This window comes from Miniopterus schreibersii (assembly GCF_964146895.1).
Source record: "Miniopterus schreibersii genome assembly, chromosome: 1".
NCBI lineage: Eukaryota > Metazoa > Chordata > Mammalia > Chiroptera > Miniopteridae > Miniopterus > Miniopterus schreibersii.
The window spans coordinates 74,043,875-74,060,437 of NC_138101.1; the positions used below are offsets into that span (position 1 = coordinate 74,043,875).

Genomic DNA, 16,563 nt, shown 5'->3' on the forward strand with positions numbered 1-16,563 from the left:
ATTAACTCATAAACTGGCAGCTTTTGTTGAAATTCTCTTCTTCCTGAGCTTTCCCTAATTGCTGACTGTAAATTGTAAACATCTGTCTAGAATTGATGAAATGACCCCGTTTGGATCCCAATTAGCTCTGAAACAGAGACTCTCTTGCTTAGGATATAAGGTAAAAGTTAACTAAAGTTTGTAGAAGAAAACCTCACAGGGTAATCCCTCTAAAGATTCCCTTTACAAAAGTTAAGCCTTCAGAAGAGAAATGTTAAAAGAAAATAATAACTATGCCCTGGCTGGTGTGGCTCGGTGGCAGAGCATCAGCCTGCGCACAGAAGGGTCAAGAGTTTGATTCCTGGTCAAGGGACGTACCTGGGTTGCAGGCCCATGCAGGAGGCAACCAATAGATGCGTCTCTCTCACATCCATGTTTCTCTCCCCCACCCCCATTTCTCTCCCCCTCCCTTCCAAGCTCTCTAAAAATCAATGGGAAAAAATATCTTTGGGTGAGGATTAACAAAATAAAAAAAGAAAATAACGTATGTGATTAAAACACTAGATATACTGAAAGTAGGAAGCTTTCTTAGAGGGTTAGTTTGAAATATGTGCCTGAGGTTCCCCACTAAGTGTCCTCAAGCCTGCCTGCTCCCTCTCTGCCACCATAAAAGGGTAGACTTTGACCCAATATATTACCTCACCCTTTGTACCTCTGCAGAAATTCTTTCATCCAGAGGTTTCAAAGTGTTTTCACAAATGTAAATTAACAAGCCTCATCATCACTTTTCTCCACACAGATGGTTCCTTTAACACAGAAATTTACCTAAATGGCCTACTCAATGTCACCTGAGAAGTCCTTTCTGTAATTTGGAAATGGATAAAGTACAGAAATATGCCCTGGCTGGATAGCTCAGTTGGTTAGAGCATTGGCCCAATACATTAAGGTCGTGGGTTCCATCCCTGGTCAGGGCACATATATGAATAAACCAGCCCAGCTCAGTGTGGCTCAGCAGTTGAGCATTGACCTAGGATCATGCGATTCCCCATCAGGGTAGCTGGCTTGATCCCCAGTAGGGGGCGTACAGGACACAGCTGATCAATGACTCATCATTGGTGTTTCTCTCTCTCTCTTCCTCTCTCTGAAGTCAATAAAGATATATTTTTTAAAAATCAACCAATGAATGAATAAGTGCAGCAACAAATCAATGTTTCTCCCTCCCTCCTTCCCTTTCTCTCTTTAAAAGAAAAAAAATTTTTTAAACGATGAAGTGTAAAAAGTACTTTGCAGCTTCATTGCAGATTCAAATTCATTGCATCCTTTGGCAGGTCCCACTGGAGGGATGGATCATCTTCCTTAATCTTTATAGCAAGGCTCCTACCAGTAGGCCTTTCCTCAGCCTCACCAAGTACCTACATAGCTGGAAACCCAGACTTCAGCCCTCCTCTTTCCTGTCTTATCTGCCCCAAAAGCTGAGTGAGGACAGAATATGAATTTTTAAAAGATTTTTTTATGAATCACTTTGATTAAATAAGTAGTTCGCCATATTTTCTTTTGTTCCTCCAAACTGTTCTACTAATCCAGTGAACAAATATTTATTAAACATTTATTTTGTTGCCACTCGCTGTGCTAGACATAGGGAACACTACAGTCATGCTCCACCCTTCATGGGAAGGGCAGACAGTAAACAAGAGTCTGATACACTGTGGTCAGTGCTATGAAGATGACAAAAGATGGGCTGGATGAGGTAGGTAGGAATGAATGGATCAAGGAAGCCCTCTCTAAGCAAGTGATATCTGAACTGAGTCCTGGAGCATGAGAACAGTCAAACTTTTCATATTTATTTATTTAGGCATCTTACAGATTTTCATTTCTAATAAAGTAAATACCAATCTTTATTTTTTTTTAAATATATTTTTATTGATTTCACAGAGAGGAAAGGAGAGGGAGAGAGAGATAGAAACATCAATGATGAGAGAGTCATTGATCAGCTGTAGCCCGCAACCCGGGCATGTGCCCTGACCAGGAATCGAACCCCAATCGCCTGGATCCTAGGTCGACGCTCAACCGCTGAGCCACGCCCGGCTGGGCTAAATATCAATCTTTAATATCCAACATAAACAAAAAGCTGTTTAAGGTTTTTAATATTTTTTTCCCCAAGTAAAAACGTCATGAGACCAAAAAGTAAGAAAACCACTGTGGTTTATCCCCAGCCATAATTGGTCCATTTCTTGCTCTGATCTCATTAGATACCACTGTGATGGAATGACAAACCACTCCTATACAAGGTCCTGGCTGGGCTGAGGTTTTATCTGTTATAGCCATGGAAGCTGATTTGTGGTGACCTGTTGTATTTGGACCAATTAGCTTGTTTTCTCGTTTTGTTTTCATTTTGTTTTTATCTACTCTTTTTTTTTCTCTCTTTTCTTTTTTCTATTTTTCTTATTTGTGTTTTGTTTTTTATTTTTTTATTTTTATTGTTTTGTTTTTTCATTTTTCCCCCCAGTTTTTAAAAAAGTTTCATTTTGTTCAATTTCCTTACATTTCCATTGTGTTGACAGTTGAAAACCAAAAATTATATAAATCTCCAATCTAACCATATTTATAGAAACAAAACATTTAGATGTCAGTAGTAAACCTTATACAGAATAAATTTTTAACTGTGAGCTTACTCATAGCACATAGGACACACTGAGGTCTATGTCTTCTTTCCTTTAACTTGAAAGCATACAAATTGCACCTCCAACTTTGGCATGTACCCAAACACTGCCTTCCAAATAATTCACAGATACATGGTGGTTGCTTTTTTTCCAAAAACATACATATTTCCTCTTTTATTATAGAAATATAAATTTAACGTTTTATTGTAAGAATATAAACATTTTAAGAGGATACAAATTCACAAACAGTACAATTAATTGGTAAAGTTCTCTGGGTTTCTTAAACTCCATGGTCTTGAATGTTGCTCTCAAGGATTCTAGAAAAACAAACAAACAAATCCAACAAAAATATACATCCTACTGAAAATTGGTTTCTTTAAAGCCACAAGTCCCAACCCCCACCAAAATAGTCATCTACTCCATTTAGAAACAGAATTTGTTAAAACACCCAAACTCCCATTTTATTAACAGAACAGAGATAAGACATGAATTTCAGTCTCCTCCCCTTCACAATACAGCCCCAAGGGCTCCGTAGGGTCCACTCTGCTCCTCTGCTTCCAACAGGAAGCCCCACTGTGTGATCTTCTTTGCCAGGAAAATTGGAAGAGGGTGAGGATAGGGCAGAATTTGCATATATAATAATTTCCAAGACAATGTGCACCTCAAACAAACAAACCAACCAGTTCAACTCTCATTTCTCCCATACATCTTATATTTGAGTCACCATGTATAATGGCTTTGCGGCCCTCTCTGCCAACAAGGAGCACCATATTGGTGATTACATGCTCCTGAACACCACTGGCAAGGGGTCCTTTGCCAAGGTGAGGTAAGTCCAGCACATTTTGACTGGCAGAGAGGTGGCTGTGAGAGTTATGAGGCACAGGGCTCTTCCAGAGTTTTTCAAGAAATCCATTGTCTTAAGGGCTTAAGTCACCCAAACATCATAAAGTTTGAGGTGATTACCACCCAGAACAAACTGTATCTCTTCCTGGAGCACATGAGAGGAGGGGACTTATTTGATTACTTGGAGAAGTACGGCCACCTGACGGGGGAGGAAGCCTGAGCCATGTTGTGGCAGGTGGTATCAGCGGTACAGTATTGCCACCAGAGGGGCATTGTCCATACGGACCTGAAGCCAGAGAACATACTTACAGACAGTGAGATGAATACTAAACTAGCATACTTTGGCTTCAGTAGGGAATTTACAGACAAGAAACTGAGCACCTTCTGTGGCACTGTATCTTACATGGCTCCAGAGGTCTTGCAGCTCAAAACCTATGACTACCTGAAGGTTGATGTCTGGAGCGTGGGGGTAGTTCTTTACAGGATGATGATGAGGGAACTCCCAATTGAAGGGGAGAACTTTGAGGAAGCAAAGAAGAAGATTGAGTGGGCACTTTCTTGTACCATATTTTCTGTCTCTAGAATGTAAAAAACTTTTAACCAAATTAATGACCCTTGACCCCAGCCAAATACAAACCCTGGAAGATATACTGAAGGACCCCTGGCTCAACATGGGCCAGGAGAAGGAACTGAGGCTGTACAGCAAACTGCCCTGAGATGACATGGACCCCCTAGGTACTAGAAATAATGAAGAACATGGGATTTGAGCAGCACGAGATACAGGAGTCAGTAACAGGAAGAAAATATAACAATATCATGGGCACTTATCTGATTCTAGATACCACAAAAACCAAGATGAAGGGCCACACCATCAGGGTAGGGTCCTGCCCCTCCCCTGAACCCAACATCAGTCTTTCCCCAACCCAAGAGGTTCAGGTATCAGGGCAGAAGCGCAAAGACCCTGCCAGTTCCCCACCCAGCCTGGAGGGAGGATGACCACTCCCCCAGCCAGTCTGGAGGCAAGGATCACCATGCCCCTATCTGGCCCAGAATCAACAAGGGCTACCCCTAGCCCAGTCTTCCAGCATGGCCCTGAGGGCTCCCCCACCACCCACAGCAGCAGCAGCACCAGCAGTGGTGGCGGTGGGACCCCAGGCTCTCCTCTGGCCACAGCCGGGGCCAGCAGGGGGTGGCTAGGAGGGTCTTCAGTTTTCTCCTAAAATTCATATGTTGTATGCCATCCACTAATAAGCAGCATCTCAAAAGCACAAGAGTAAAGCCAATATAATTTTTTTAAATTGTGAATGGCCAGAGGCTGGACGAAAAGAGCTGTAGGTGAGCATGGTACCAGAAATACACGCTCTGTGTGCAAGGTGAGAAGACTTGGTCCAGCAGATGATGGAGGTGTGCAAACTGCCAAGGCATTCCCTGCGTGGGATTCACATCAGGAGGGTCTCCGTCATCTCTGTTGCCTTCAGAAGCATCTTATCCAAAATACCTGCTGCGCTTCGAGGATGGCTGGAGCCCCTGGGGGTCAAGAGGAGAGACTGCCCTTACTGTGGGTCTATCCCTCGGCCCCCACCTAAATGAAACTTCAGAGACTGGACTGTTTTTCCTGGGGCCCTTCTCCCACCCCTTTCTCCCCTGTGCTCCCATGTTTTGGGGGTTCTTATTCAAGTATTCGGTTCTCTCAAATTTTATAATAAATTTGATACTCCATAAAAAAAATAATAATCAGCATAATAAGGGGAAGGCCAGAATAGATTAGGAACTGAAGTCTGTGCCTACTGAGAGCTATAACTTAAACTATTAAAATAGCAGCTAACCAGTATGTGAACAGATTCAGACAATAAGCATAGAAGGAAAGTTTCCCTGTTTGCCTCCCATCTCCTCTACCCTACATCCCATCCCACCCCCAATACACATACTCTTTTTAGGTGTAAGCAGAGGCTTGTGTTCTCAAACGGACCTACAGAGGCTTATACACGTGATTTTCCTAAAGGCCATGACAACCAGTGTTTTAGCCTGTGATGGGCCTACATACTCAGCAGGAAGAGAGTTGGTATTTCCTTCAAGATTTACTCTTGCCCAGCTAGGAGTTCTCAGCGGTTGAGCATCGACCTAGGATCCAGGAGATCAAGGTTAAATTCCCAGTCAGGGCAGGGCACATGCTCAGGTTTTGGGCTGGATCCCCAGCAGGGGGCATGCAGGAGGCAGCTGATCAATGACTCTCTCATTATTGATGTTTCTTTCTCTCTCTCTCCTTCTCTCTGAAATCAATGAAGACATATTTTTTCTTCATATTTAAATCATTCAGATTCAGGAAATATAAAGACTTTTTACAATGTTTCTTCACCTATAAAGAAAGTTTGAGAAGGTATTTATATTGGACAACAGACCTTTTTTGGAAGGAGGGAAAGCAGTTTATATTTACATATGACTTAATTGGATTTGTATTCGTTAGTGACCAAATGAATTTTTATAAGTAGAGAAAACTCAAATACAAAGTTTAGTAGACTGCTGAACAGATTCTATAACAATGGGTGTAGATGATGGCTTAAGAAGGTCCTGCTGTTGCTCTCCAATAATCATATATATGGTGACTCCATACACATACACTGTACACATACACATATGTATGTGTATACACAACAGAAATTTCTTACAGTTCCAGAGACTAGGAAGTATAAGATCAAGGTGTGTGTGGTGAGGGCCCTTTTCCTAGTTTATGCTGTCATTTCACTGTATCCTCACATGGCACATATATACACACATATATGTATATATGTATATATATGTGCGTGTATATGTGTGTGTATATACACATATGTTTGTTAATCCTCACCAGAGGATATGTTTTCCATTGATTTTTAGAGAGGGTGGAAGGGAGGACAGGGAAAGAGAGAGAGGAGAGAGAGAAACATCAATGTGAAAGAGACATTGATTGGTTGCCTCCCACAAGCACCCCCACCCGGCAGGGGATCAAGCCTGCAACTCAGGTATGTGCCCTTTGACCCACCAGTGCACAGGCTGACACTCTAACCACTGAACCATATTTTTGAATTGACATAAAATACTGACCCATTTTTAAAAAAAAACTAGCAATAACAAGCCTTTTTCATGTATTGCTATCAGCCTCTGAATATCAAGGCTTTCAAGAATATCAGCTGAATTATGTCACAATGTTTTAAGTGAAGGATAGTTCATCCATATTCACATGGAATTACTGACTAACTTAAAGGCACTGGATAAGGTAACTGAATTTAAAGCTAGTAAGTGTCAATCTGATCCCTTACACTGAAGTTCAGTTCTACTGGCAATATAAGTCCTATGGCCCTGCAGAAGGACCTAAACAAAACAAAACAACTGAATTAATCTTCAACAAATGGGATTCCCCCAAAACTCTTGCCTGCTCTTGCATCTTCTACCCCACCTATTCCATTGCCAAAGAACTTGGTAGAAAACAAATATTGTTTAGAGTGAAGTGGCTTGAAAGCTACTAACTGGTTCAGTGTATCAAAAGTCACAGATTATAGTTCCTGATAGAGGAAACACTGGGTGTGGGGGAAGGAGGAGGTTGGTGGAGAGAAGTGAAAAACACCATCAATTCTTAAAATATTTCAGTTTCCAAGATGGCTGCAGAGTAGGTGGAAGCCACACTCACCTGCTCCAGGAACCAAACTGAATTTACAACTAAATTATAGAGCAACCAACCTGAATAACTAACTGAAAGCTAGCTGAACTGAAATATTATAACTAAGGATTTACAGAAGCCACATAGAGACTGGTAAGAAGTGTGGAGACACAGGAAGGGCTGGCCCCTGCACTCACAGGTGGCAGCTGAGAAGTCAGAGGGACATCTTGGCTGCAAAACTCCCTTCCCCCAGGAGTATGGAGTCTCAGCCTCACGCATGGATCCCCAACCCAGAGCAACAGAGATGAGAAGAGGAGCCTGTATAGCATCTGGTCGTGAAAATCAGTGTGAATCCAGTCGACCTGGGAGAGAAGTGAGTCTGCTAGAGACCCAGATGCCACCTTCCCAGGGTCAAGCACTTGTACTGTTACAGCACCAGTCTGGGGAGTATACTGCCTGGTCCTCCAACTGCTGGCAACGCCACACTACCACTATACTGTGCTCAGGCCCTGCAGAAGGGGTTTGCTGGATGCAGCCAGCAGGGACCTTGAGGGTGCTCTTTTTCTGGAGAAGCTCTTTTCAGACACTCAGTGATTGAGCTGTGTCGCTTTGAAAAGGGAACCATTCTTCCCTATCCTGAGCACACAGCCTGCAACCCCCACACATACCTGCCGAAGCACTTGGCCTGTCCTTCCATTCCCTGTGGCCCCACTCTGCTGAGTTCAGTTGTGCAGGGGGATCAGAGTGCCACCCAGAGCTGGGAGGCTTTGGTCTGAGAATCAGATGGGCTGGTGTGTCTATATCACAAGGGAGCCACTCCTATGTCCCATGTGAATTCTGCCCTCACTTTTCTGGTAAGGGGAAGACATGCCTTCCCTCCTCCTGCAGACTGTTTGGATCTGCCCTCCCAAGTCCCATTGGCCCTGCCCTGCTGAGTGCCATGGAAAAAGAGAGGGCTTCTTGGAGCTGGGACATTTGGAGTGTGTCTCCCTTGAAGACTATTGTCTTGGACTGGGACCAAGTGCTTGGCCCACCTCCTGAGGGCTCAGCTGACACCACCCCCAGTAGGAGACACTTTATTTGTTTGTTTGTTTGTTCATCCTTACCCGAGGGGTTTTTACCCATTGATTTCTAGAGAGTGGAAGGGCGGGGGGAAGAGAGAGAGAAACATGGATGTAAGAGATACACATCAACTGGTTGCCTCCTGCACATGCCCTGACCGGGGCCTTGGACTGAGCCTGCAACCCAGGTATGTGCCCTTGACTGGGTATTGAACCCGGGACTCTGGTGCACAGGCCATGTTCTAACCACTGAACACCACCGGCCAAGGCAACAGAAGGCTCTTTTGATCTGTCCCCCCAGCCCCAATAGCTCTGCCTTACAGAGCTTGCTCCTGCAGAGGGGATGGTTGACTGTACCCAACCTGAACCAGCAGTGCACTCCTCCTGAGGGAGGTAGAGTTGGAGACCGTGGTAGAGACTGATTGGTTTAACTCTGGAGCAGGGGCCACTTTCTCCTCACTGAGTACCTGACCATGTGGCCTCCAATAAGGACCCACCAGTCCGTCATCCTGACCCTACTTGCCTCAACCTACCGAGCTCACAATCTATGGAAAGGTCTGTGGATTGTGGCCAGCCTGGGCCCACTCTACAGTCTTTCTTCAGAAGGCTTTGGAGAAAGACCAGGGAACCTGGGGAGGCAGAGTAGCTGACAGGTAGGGCAGACCTCAGGGAGCCTCAAACCTTTTACAGACCTGCTTCAAGTTCTAAGCTGGAGGAAGCTGACCCTCATACACAGATTGGGCCGTCCCACACACACTCAGGCCCAGTAGAGGCGGCCACAAACACAGAATAGCATGGTAGCTCCAGACAGGTGGCCCAAGGCGGGTTACACACAATGTCTGATATTGACTTATACCTGAACCCCACCCAAGTGGACCCAGAACCAACCCAATCAGTGGTAGGCTTCAGACCACACCAGAGCTTGACCCAACTATCCACACAAGCAGCACACACAAAGAAGAATTCCAGCAGGCACCAGAACCTACTGGGGACAACCCCGCCTTGAGGGTAGCCCCTGCACAGTGGCTCATGCATAGTAACTGAGGTTTATCGTTATTGTCAGCCTGCCTGAAGGGTTAACTCCACCCATGAAAGGGCCAACAGCATTCAAAACTCAACTACAACAGGATGGTGCACATAGCCCAAAACAAACATTCTTGGAGCATTTTTAAAACATTCAGGTGATCTAGAAGATTGTGCCACTGAGCCCAACAAGACACCTACACCATAAAGCCATCATAACGACTTTGGGGGACATAACAGATCTAGCTAATACACAGAGACAAAATGGGGAGACAAAGAAATAAGACCCAAATGAAAGAACAAGATAAATCCCCAGAAAAAGAATTAAATGAAATAGAAGCTACCAAAATACCAGGTGCAGAGTATAAAACAATGGTTATAAGGATGCTCAAGGACCTTGTGGGAACAATGGATGATCTCGGTGAGAACTTAAAAAAAGAGAGTAAGTATTAAAAAGGACATAGAAACCATAGAAAAGGACCAGTCAGAAATGAATAATATCTGACATGAAGAATACACTAGAAGGAATCAACAGCAGGTTACATGAAGCAAAGGACTGAATCAGTTATTTAGAGGACAAGATAACAGTAAGCACCCAGGCAGAGCCACAAAAAGAAAAGAGGATTTTAAAAATGAGCAAAGTCTAAGGGATCTCTGAGACAACATCAAGTGTAAGATATCTGCCTGATAGGGGTACCAGAAGAAGAGAGTGAGCAAGGGATAGAGAAACTGTTTGAAGAAATAATGGATGAAAATATCCCTAACCTGGTGAAGGAAAAAGTCATACAAGTTCAAGAAGCACAAAGAATCCCAATCAAGATGAACCCAAAGAAGCCGACGCCACGACATGCCATAATTAAAATGGCAAAGGTTAAAGACAAAAAGAGAATCTTAAAAGCAGCACGGGAGAGACAGTTATCTACAAGGGAGCTCCCATAAGGCTGTCAGCTGATTTCTAAACAAAAACACTTCAGGCCAGAAGAGATTGGCATGAAATATTCAAAGTGATGAAAAGCAAGATTACTCTATCCAGCAAGGCTATCATTTAAAATTGAAGGCAAAATAAAGAGTTTCCCAAACAAAACAAAAAAAGGCTAAAGGAGTTCATTACCATCAAACCAGTATTGCAAGAAATGTTAAAGGGCCTCCTTTAAGAAGATTAAAAAAAGAAATACACATAGAAAAGAACATAAAGAATAAAGTGGAAATAAATAAGTACCTATAAAAAATAACCTTAAATGTAAATAAATTAAATGCTCTAATCAAAAGACATAGGATAGCCCAGGCTGGTGTGGCTCAGTTGGTTAGAGTGTCGTTCCATGCAGAGAATGGTCGCAGGTTTGATTCCCAGTCAGGGCACATACAGGAGGCAAATGATAGATGTTTCTCTCTCACATTAATATTTCTCTTTCTCCCTCTCCCTCCCTTTTTCTCTCTTTCCCTCTCTCTCTCAAATCAATGAAAAACATATCCTTGAGTGAGGATTTAAAAAAAAAAAGACATAGGGTAGCTGAATGGATAAGAAAACACAACCCATATATATGCTGTCTACAAGAACCCACCTCGGAACAAAAGATACACAGAGACTGAAAGTGAAGGGATATTCCATGCAAATGAAAAGGGGGAAAAAGTTAAAGTAGCAATTCTTGTATCAGACAAAATAGACTTCAAAACAAGGGCCATGCCTGGCCAGGCATGCCTCAGCAGTTGAGCATCGACCTAGGATCCAGGAGATCGAGGTTTGATTCCAGGTCAGGGCATATGCCCAGGTTGGGGGCTCAATCCCCAGTCGGGGGTATGCGGGAGGCAGCTGATCAATGACGACTCTCTCATCATTGATGTTTCTATCTCTCTCTCCCTCTTCCTTCCTCTCTCTGAAATCGATAAAGATATTTAAATAATAATAATAATGATAATAAAAGAACAAAACACAAAAGCCATAGCAAGAGACAAAGAAGGTCACTACATAATATTAAAGTGATCAATCCAACAAGAGGATAAAACCCTTGTTAAGATATATGAACCCAAATATATAAAGAAATATATAAAGCACCTAAATATATAAAGAAAATCTTGGTGGACATTAAGGGAGAGATCAACAGCAATACAGTGATAACAGGGGATTTTAGCACTTCACTGACATCAATGGATAGACCTTCCAGACAAAAAAAATCAACAAGGCAACAGCAACCTTAAATGGCACACTGGATCGGATAGATTTAATTGATATTTACAGAACATTTCATTCCAAAGCAACAGAATATACATTCTTCTCAAGTGCACATGGAACATTGTCAAAGATAGACCACACGTTAGGATACAAAATAAAGTCTTAATAAATTCAAGAAGATTGAAGTCATATCAAGCATCATCTCTGACCACAATAGCATGAAACTAGAAATCAATTACAATAAAAAAAACCTGAATAACATTCTAAAATATGGAGGCTAAATAACATCTTATTAAATTATTAAATAATGAATGAGTTAATAATGAGATAAGAAATCAAAAATTACCTGGAAACAAATGAAAATGAACATACAACCCAAAATCTATGGGACACAGTGAAAGGAGTCCTGAAAGGGAAGTTCATAGCATTTCAGGCCCACCTCAAGAAGCAAGAAAAATCTCAAATAAATGATCTAACCCTACAACTAAAAGAACTAGAAAAACAACAACAAACAAAGCCCAGAGTAAGGTGAAGGAAGGAAATAATAAAAATTAGAGCAGAAATAAATGACAGAGACTAAAAAAACAACACAAAAGATCAATGAAACCAAGAGCTGGTTCTCCGAAAATATAAACAAGATTGAAGAACCTTTAAACAGATCCATCAAGCCCAGCCAGTGAGGCTCAGTGGTTGAACATCAACCCATGAACCAAGAGTTCAGTTCGATTCTGGGTCAGGGCACATGCCCAGGTAGCGGGCTCCATCCACGGGAGGGGGCGTGTAGGAGGAAGCTGATCAATGTTTCTCTCTCATCAACATTTCTATCTCTCTATGCCTCTCCCTTTCTCTCTCTCTAAAATCAATAAAAACATATTTTAAACACACCCATCAAGAAAAAAGGAGAGATGTCCTAGCCAATGCTGTTCAGTGGTTAGAGAATCAACCCAAGCATCAAAGGGTCATGGTTTTGATTCCCTGAAAAGGGCATGTACCTGGGTTGCAGGTTGGATCCCTGGCCCATTGGGGCCCATGCAGGAGGCAACAAACTGATGTGTCTCACATGGATGTTTCTCCCCCTGCTCTTCTCTCTCTCTCTCTCCCCCCCCCTCCCGCCCTCTTTTACTCCCTTCCATTCTCTAAAACTCAGTGGGAATCTGGCCGGGCATAGTTCAGTGGTTGAGCATCGACCTAGGATCCAGAAGATTGTGGTTTGATTCCCAGTCGGGGCACATGCCCAGGTTGCAGGCTCAATCCCCAGTAGGGGGCGTGCAGGAGGCAGCTGATCAATGATGACTCTCTCGTCACTGATGATTCTCTCTCTGTCTCTCTCCCCATTCCCCTCTCTGAAATCAATAAAGATATATTAAAACAATAAAAAAAAAGTAAGAGTCAGTGGGAGAAAAAATCCTCAGGTAAGGATTAACAAAAAAAGAAAGAAGAAAAAAAGGAGAGAGGACTCAAATAAATAAAATTGGAAATGAAAGAGAAGTAACAACTGACATCACAGAAATACAAAGGATTGAAAGAAAATACTATGAATAACTAGATGCCAACAAATTGGACAACCTGGGCAAAATGGATAAATTCCTAGAAACATACAATCTTCCAAAACTGAATCAGGAAGAATCAGAAAACCTAAATAAACTGATTACAACTAATGAAATTGAAGCAGTAATTTAAAAAAACTCCCAGCAAACAAAATACCTGGAAAGGATGGCTTCACTGGGGAATTTTACCAGACATACAAAAATGAACTAATACTTATCCTTCTCAACCTATTCAAAAAAATTCACGAGGAGGGAACACTACCAAGATCATTTTATGAGGCCAGTAGCATTCTAATTCCAAAACCAGATAAAGACACTACAAAGAAAGAATATTATAGGCCAATATCACTGATGAAATCCATGCTAAAATCCTCAATGAAATATTAGAAAACCAAATCCGGCAATGCATTAAAAAGGTTATACACCATGATCAAGTGAGAATTATTCCCGGGATGCAAGGTTGGTACAATATTTGCAAGTCAATAAACATGATACATTACATAAACAAAATGAAGGATAAAAATGACATAATCATATCAATAGATACAAAAAAGCATTTGATAAAATCTAGCACCCATTTATAATAAAAACTCTCAGCAAAGTGGGAACAGAGGAATCATGCCTCAACATAATAAAGGCCATATATGATAAACCCACAGCCAGTATCACACTCAATGGGCAAAAGCTAAAAGTGTTTCCCTTATGATCAGGAACAAGACAGGGATGTCTGCTTTCAACACTCTTATTCAACATAATACTAGAACTCCTAGACACAGCAATCAGACAAGAAGAAAAAATAAAAGGAATCCAAATTTGAAAGGGGGAAGTAAAACTGTCATTATTTGCAGATGACATAATATTGTACATAGAAAACCCTAAAGACTCCATAAAAAAACTTCTAAATCTAATAAGTGAATTCAGCAAAGTAGCAGGATACATAATAAATATTTAGAAATTGGTGGCATTTTTATATAACAATAATAAACGATCAGAAAGAAAAATTAAGAAAGTCCCATTTAGCCCGGCCGGGCGTGGCTCACCGGTTGAGCGTCGACCTGGGATCCAGGCGATCAGGGTTCAATTCCTGGTCAGGGCACATGCCCGGTTGTGGGCTTGATCGATGACTCTCTCATCATTGATGTTTCTGTCTCTCTCTCTCCCTCTCATTTCCTCTTTCTGAAATCAATAAAGATATATTTAAAAAAAAAAAAAGAAAGTCCCATTTACTACTGCAACAACAACAAAAATAAGGTACCTAGGAATTATTTAACCAAGAAGGTAAAATATCTGTACTTGAAAAATTATAAGATACTAAAGAAAGAAACTGAGGAAGGTACAAATAAATGGAAACATATACCGTGTTGATGGGTAGGAAAAATTAACATCATTAAAATGTCCATACTACCCAAAGCAATCTACGGATACAATGCAATTCCTATGAAAACACCAATGGCATATCTCACAGAAATAGAACAAATATCCCAAAAATTTATATGGAACCACAAAAGAACTCAAATAGCCTCAGCAATCTTGAGAAAGAAAAACAAAGTTTGAGGTATCACACTACCTGATATCAAACTATACTACAAGGCCACAGTAATGAAAACAGCATGGTATTGACACAAGAACAGGCACATAGATCAATGGAACAGAATATATAGCACAGAAATAAACCCATGCCTTTAGGGTCAATTAATATTTGACAAAGTAGGCAAGAACATACAATGGAGTAGTCTATTCAGTAAGTAGTTTGGGGAAAATTGAACAGATATGTGCAAAGAAGTGAAACTAGACCACCAATTTACACTATACACAAGAATAATCTTAAAATGGATTAAAGACTTAAAATGTAAGTCACAAAACCATAAAAATCCTAGAAGAAAATATAGGCAATAAAATTTGAGACATTTCTTGAAGCAGTATTTTTGCCAATATATCTCCTTGGGCAAGGGAAACAAAGGAAAAAACAAACAAATGGGACTACATCAAATTAAAAAGCTTCTGCACAGCAAAAGAAACCATCAACAAAATAAAAAGAGAGCCCATTGAATGGCAAAACATATTTGCCAATGATACATCTGATAAGAGGTTAACTTCCAAAATATATAAAGAACTTTTACAACGCAACACCAAGAAGACAAGCAACCCAATTAAAAAATGGGCAAAGGACCTGAATATACAGTTCTCCAAAGAGGACATACAAATGGCCAACAGACATATGAAAAAATGCTCAATGTCGCTAATCATTAGAGAGATGCAATTTATTTTACTTTTTAAATATGTTTTTATTGATTTGAGAGAGAGAGGGAGAGCGGGGAGGGAGAGAAACATCGATGAGAGAGAAACATCAACATTGATTGGCTGCCTCCTGCACATCCCCTGCTGGGGATCGAGGCCAAAACCCAGGCATGTGCCCTGACTGGAAATGGAACAGGGACCTCCTGGTGCATTGGTCGATGCTCAAACACTGAGCCACACTGACTGTGCGAGAGATGCAATTTGAAACCACGATGAGATATCACTGCATGCCTGTAGGAATGACTAACATCAATAAATCAACAAAGAACAAGTGCTGGTGAGGATGTGGAGAAAAGGAAACCCTGATGCACTGTTGGTGGAAATGCAGACTGGTGCAGCCACTGTGGAAAACAGTATGGAGTTTCCTAAAAGGATTAAAAGTGAAACTGCCTCGGCCCTGGCTGGGTAGCTGTTGGTTGGAGAATCATCCCCATATGCCAAGATTGCGGGTTCGATACCCAGTCAGGGCCCATACAAGAATCAACCAATGAATGCATAAATAAGTGGAACAAATTGATGTTCTCTCTGTTCCCCCTCCACTTCCTCTGTCTCTAAAAAATAAAAAATAAAAGTATTTAACATAAACAAAAATTTTTTAAAAAATAAAAAAAAATGGAATTTCCTTTTGACCCAATGATCCCACTTCTGGGAATATATCCTAAGACACCCAAAACACTAATTTGAAAGAATATATGCACCCTTATGTTCACTGCATTATTTACAATAGCCAAGATCTGGAAACAGCCCAAATGCCCATCAGTAGATGAGTGGATAAAGCAGCTGTGGTAAACTTACACAAAAGGAAATCTTATCTTTTGCGACAGCATGGATGGATCTGGAGATTTTTATGCTTAAGTGAAATAAGCCAGTCAGAGAAAGTCAAGTAGCATATTGTCTTACTTACATGTGGAATCTAATGAACAAAATAAATTGATGAACAAAATAGAAACAGATGAACAAAACAGAAACAGAGGCATGGATACACAGAACAGACTGATGGCTGTCATGGGGAAGGAATGTTGGGGCTGCTGGTTGAAAGGTGACAGGATTAAGCAAAAAACATATATATATATATATATACATATATATATATATATATATATATATATATATCACAAAGACACAAACAACAGTATGGTGTTAGAGGGAAAGGGAGGTGGGGATAGGTGGAGGTAGGCAAAGTGGGGGGAAATGGGGACAGAAAGAGATTTTGCTTGGAGTGATGGGAGCACAATGCAGTGTGCTAATGATGTTTTACTGAGTTGTACACTTGAAACCTGTATGGTTTTAAGAACCAATGCCATCTCAATAAACTCAATTTAAAAAAAGGGAAGAAAAAAAAGAAAAT

General features: G+C 41.3%; 1 protein-coding gene across 4 annotated transcripts in view; it reads right to left on the reverse strand.

Annotated features, from left to right (window-relative positions):
* Positions 1-2,789: 2,789 nt before the first annotated feature.
* ANKRD16 (ankyrin repeat domain 16) overlaps positions 2,790-16,563 on the reverse strand; it is a 53,004-nt gene continuing 39,230 nt past the window's right edge. For 2 of the 4 annotated variants that reach the window (XR_013997869.1, XM_081124077.1), the window contains one exon: positions 2,796-5,009. Coding sequence is in view for 1 of the 4 variants with exons in the window: in XM_081124077.1 (XP_080980203.1) it covers positions 4,957-5,009 (53 nt within the window). In the remaining 3 variants the exon portion in view is untranslated. Of the gene's footprint in view, positions 5,010-13,957; positions 14,094-16,563 lie in introns of all 4 variants that reach the window. The other 2 variants (XR_013997868.1, XR_013997870.1) reach the window with 2 other exon arrangements.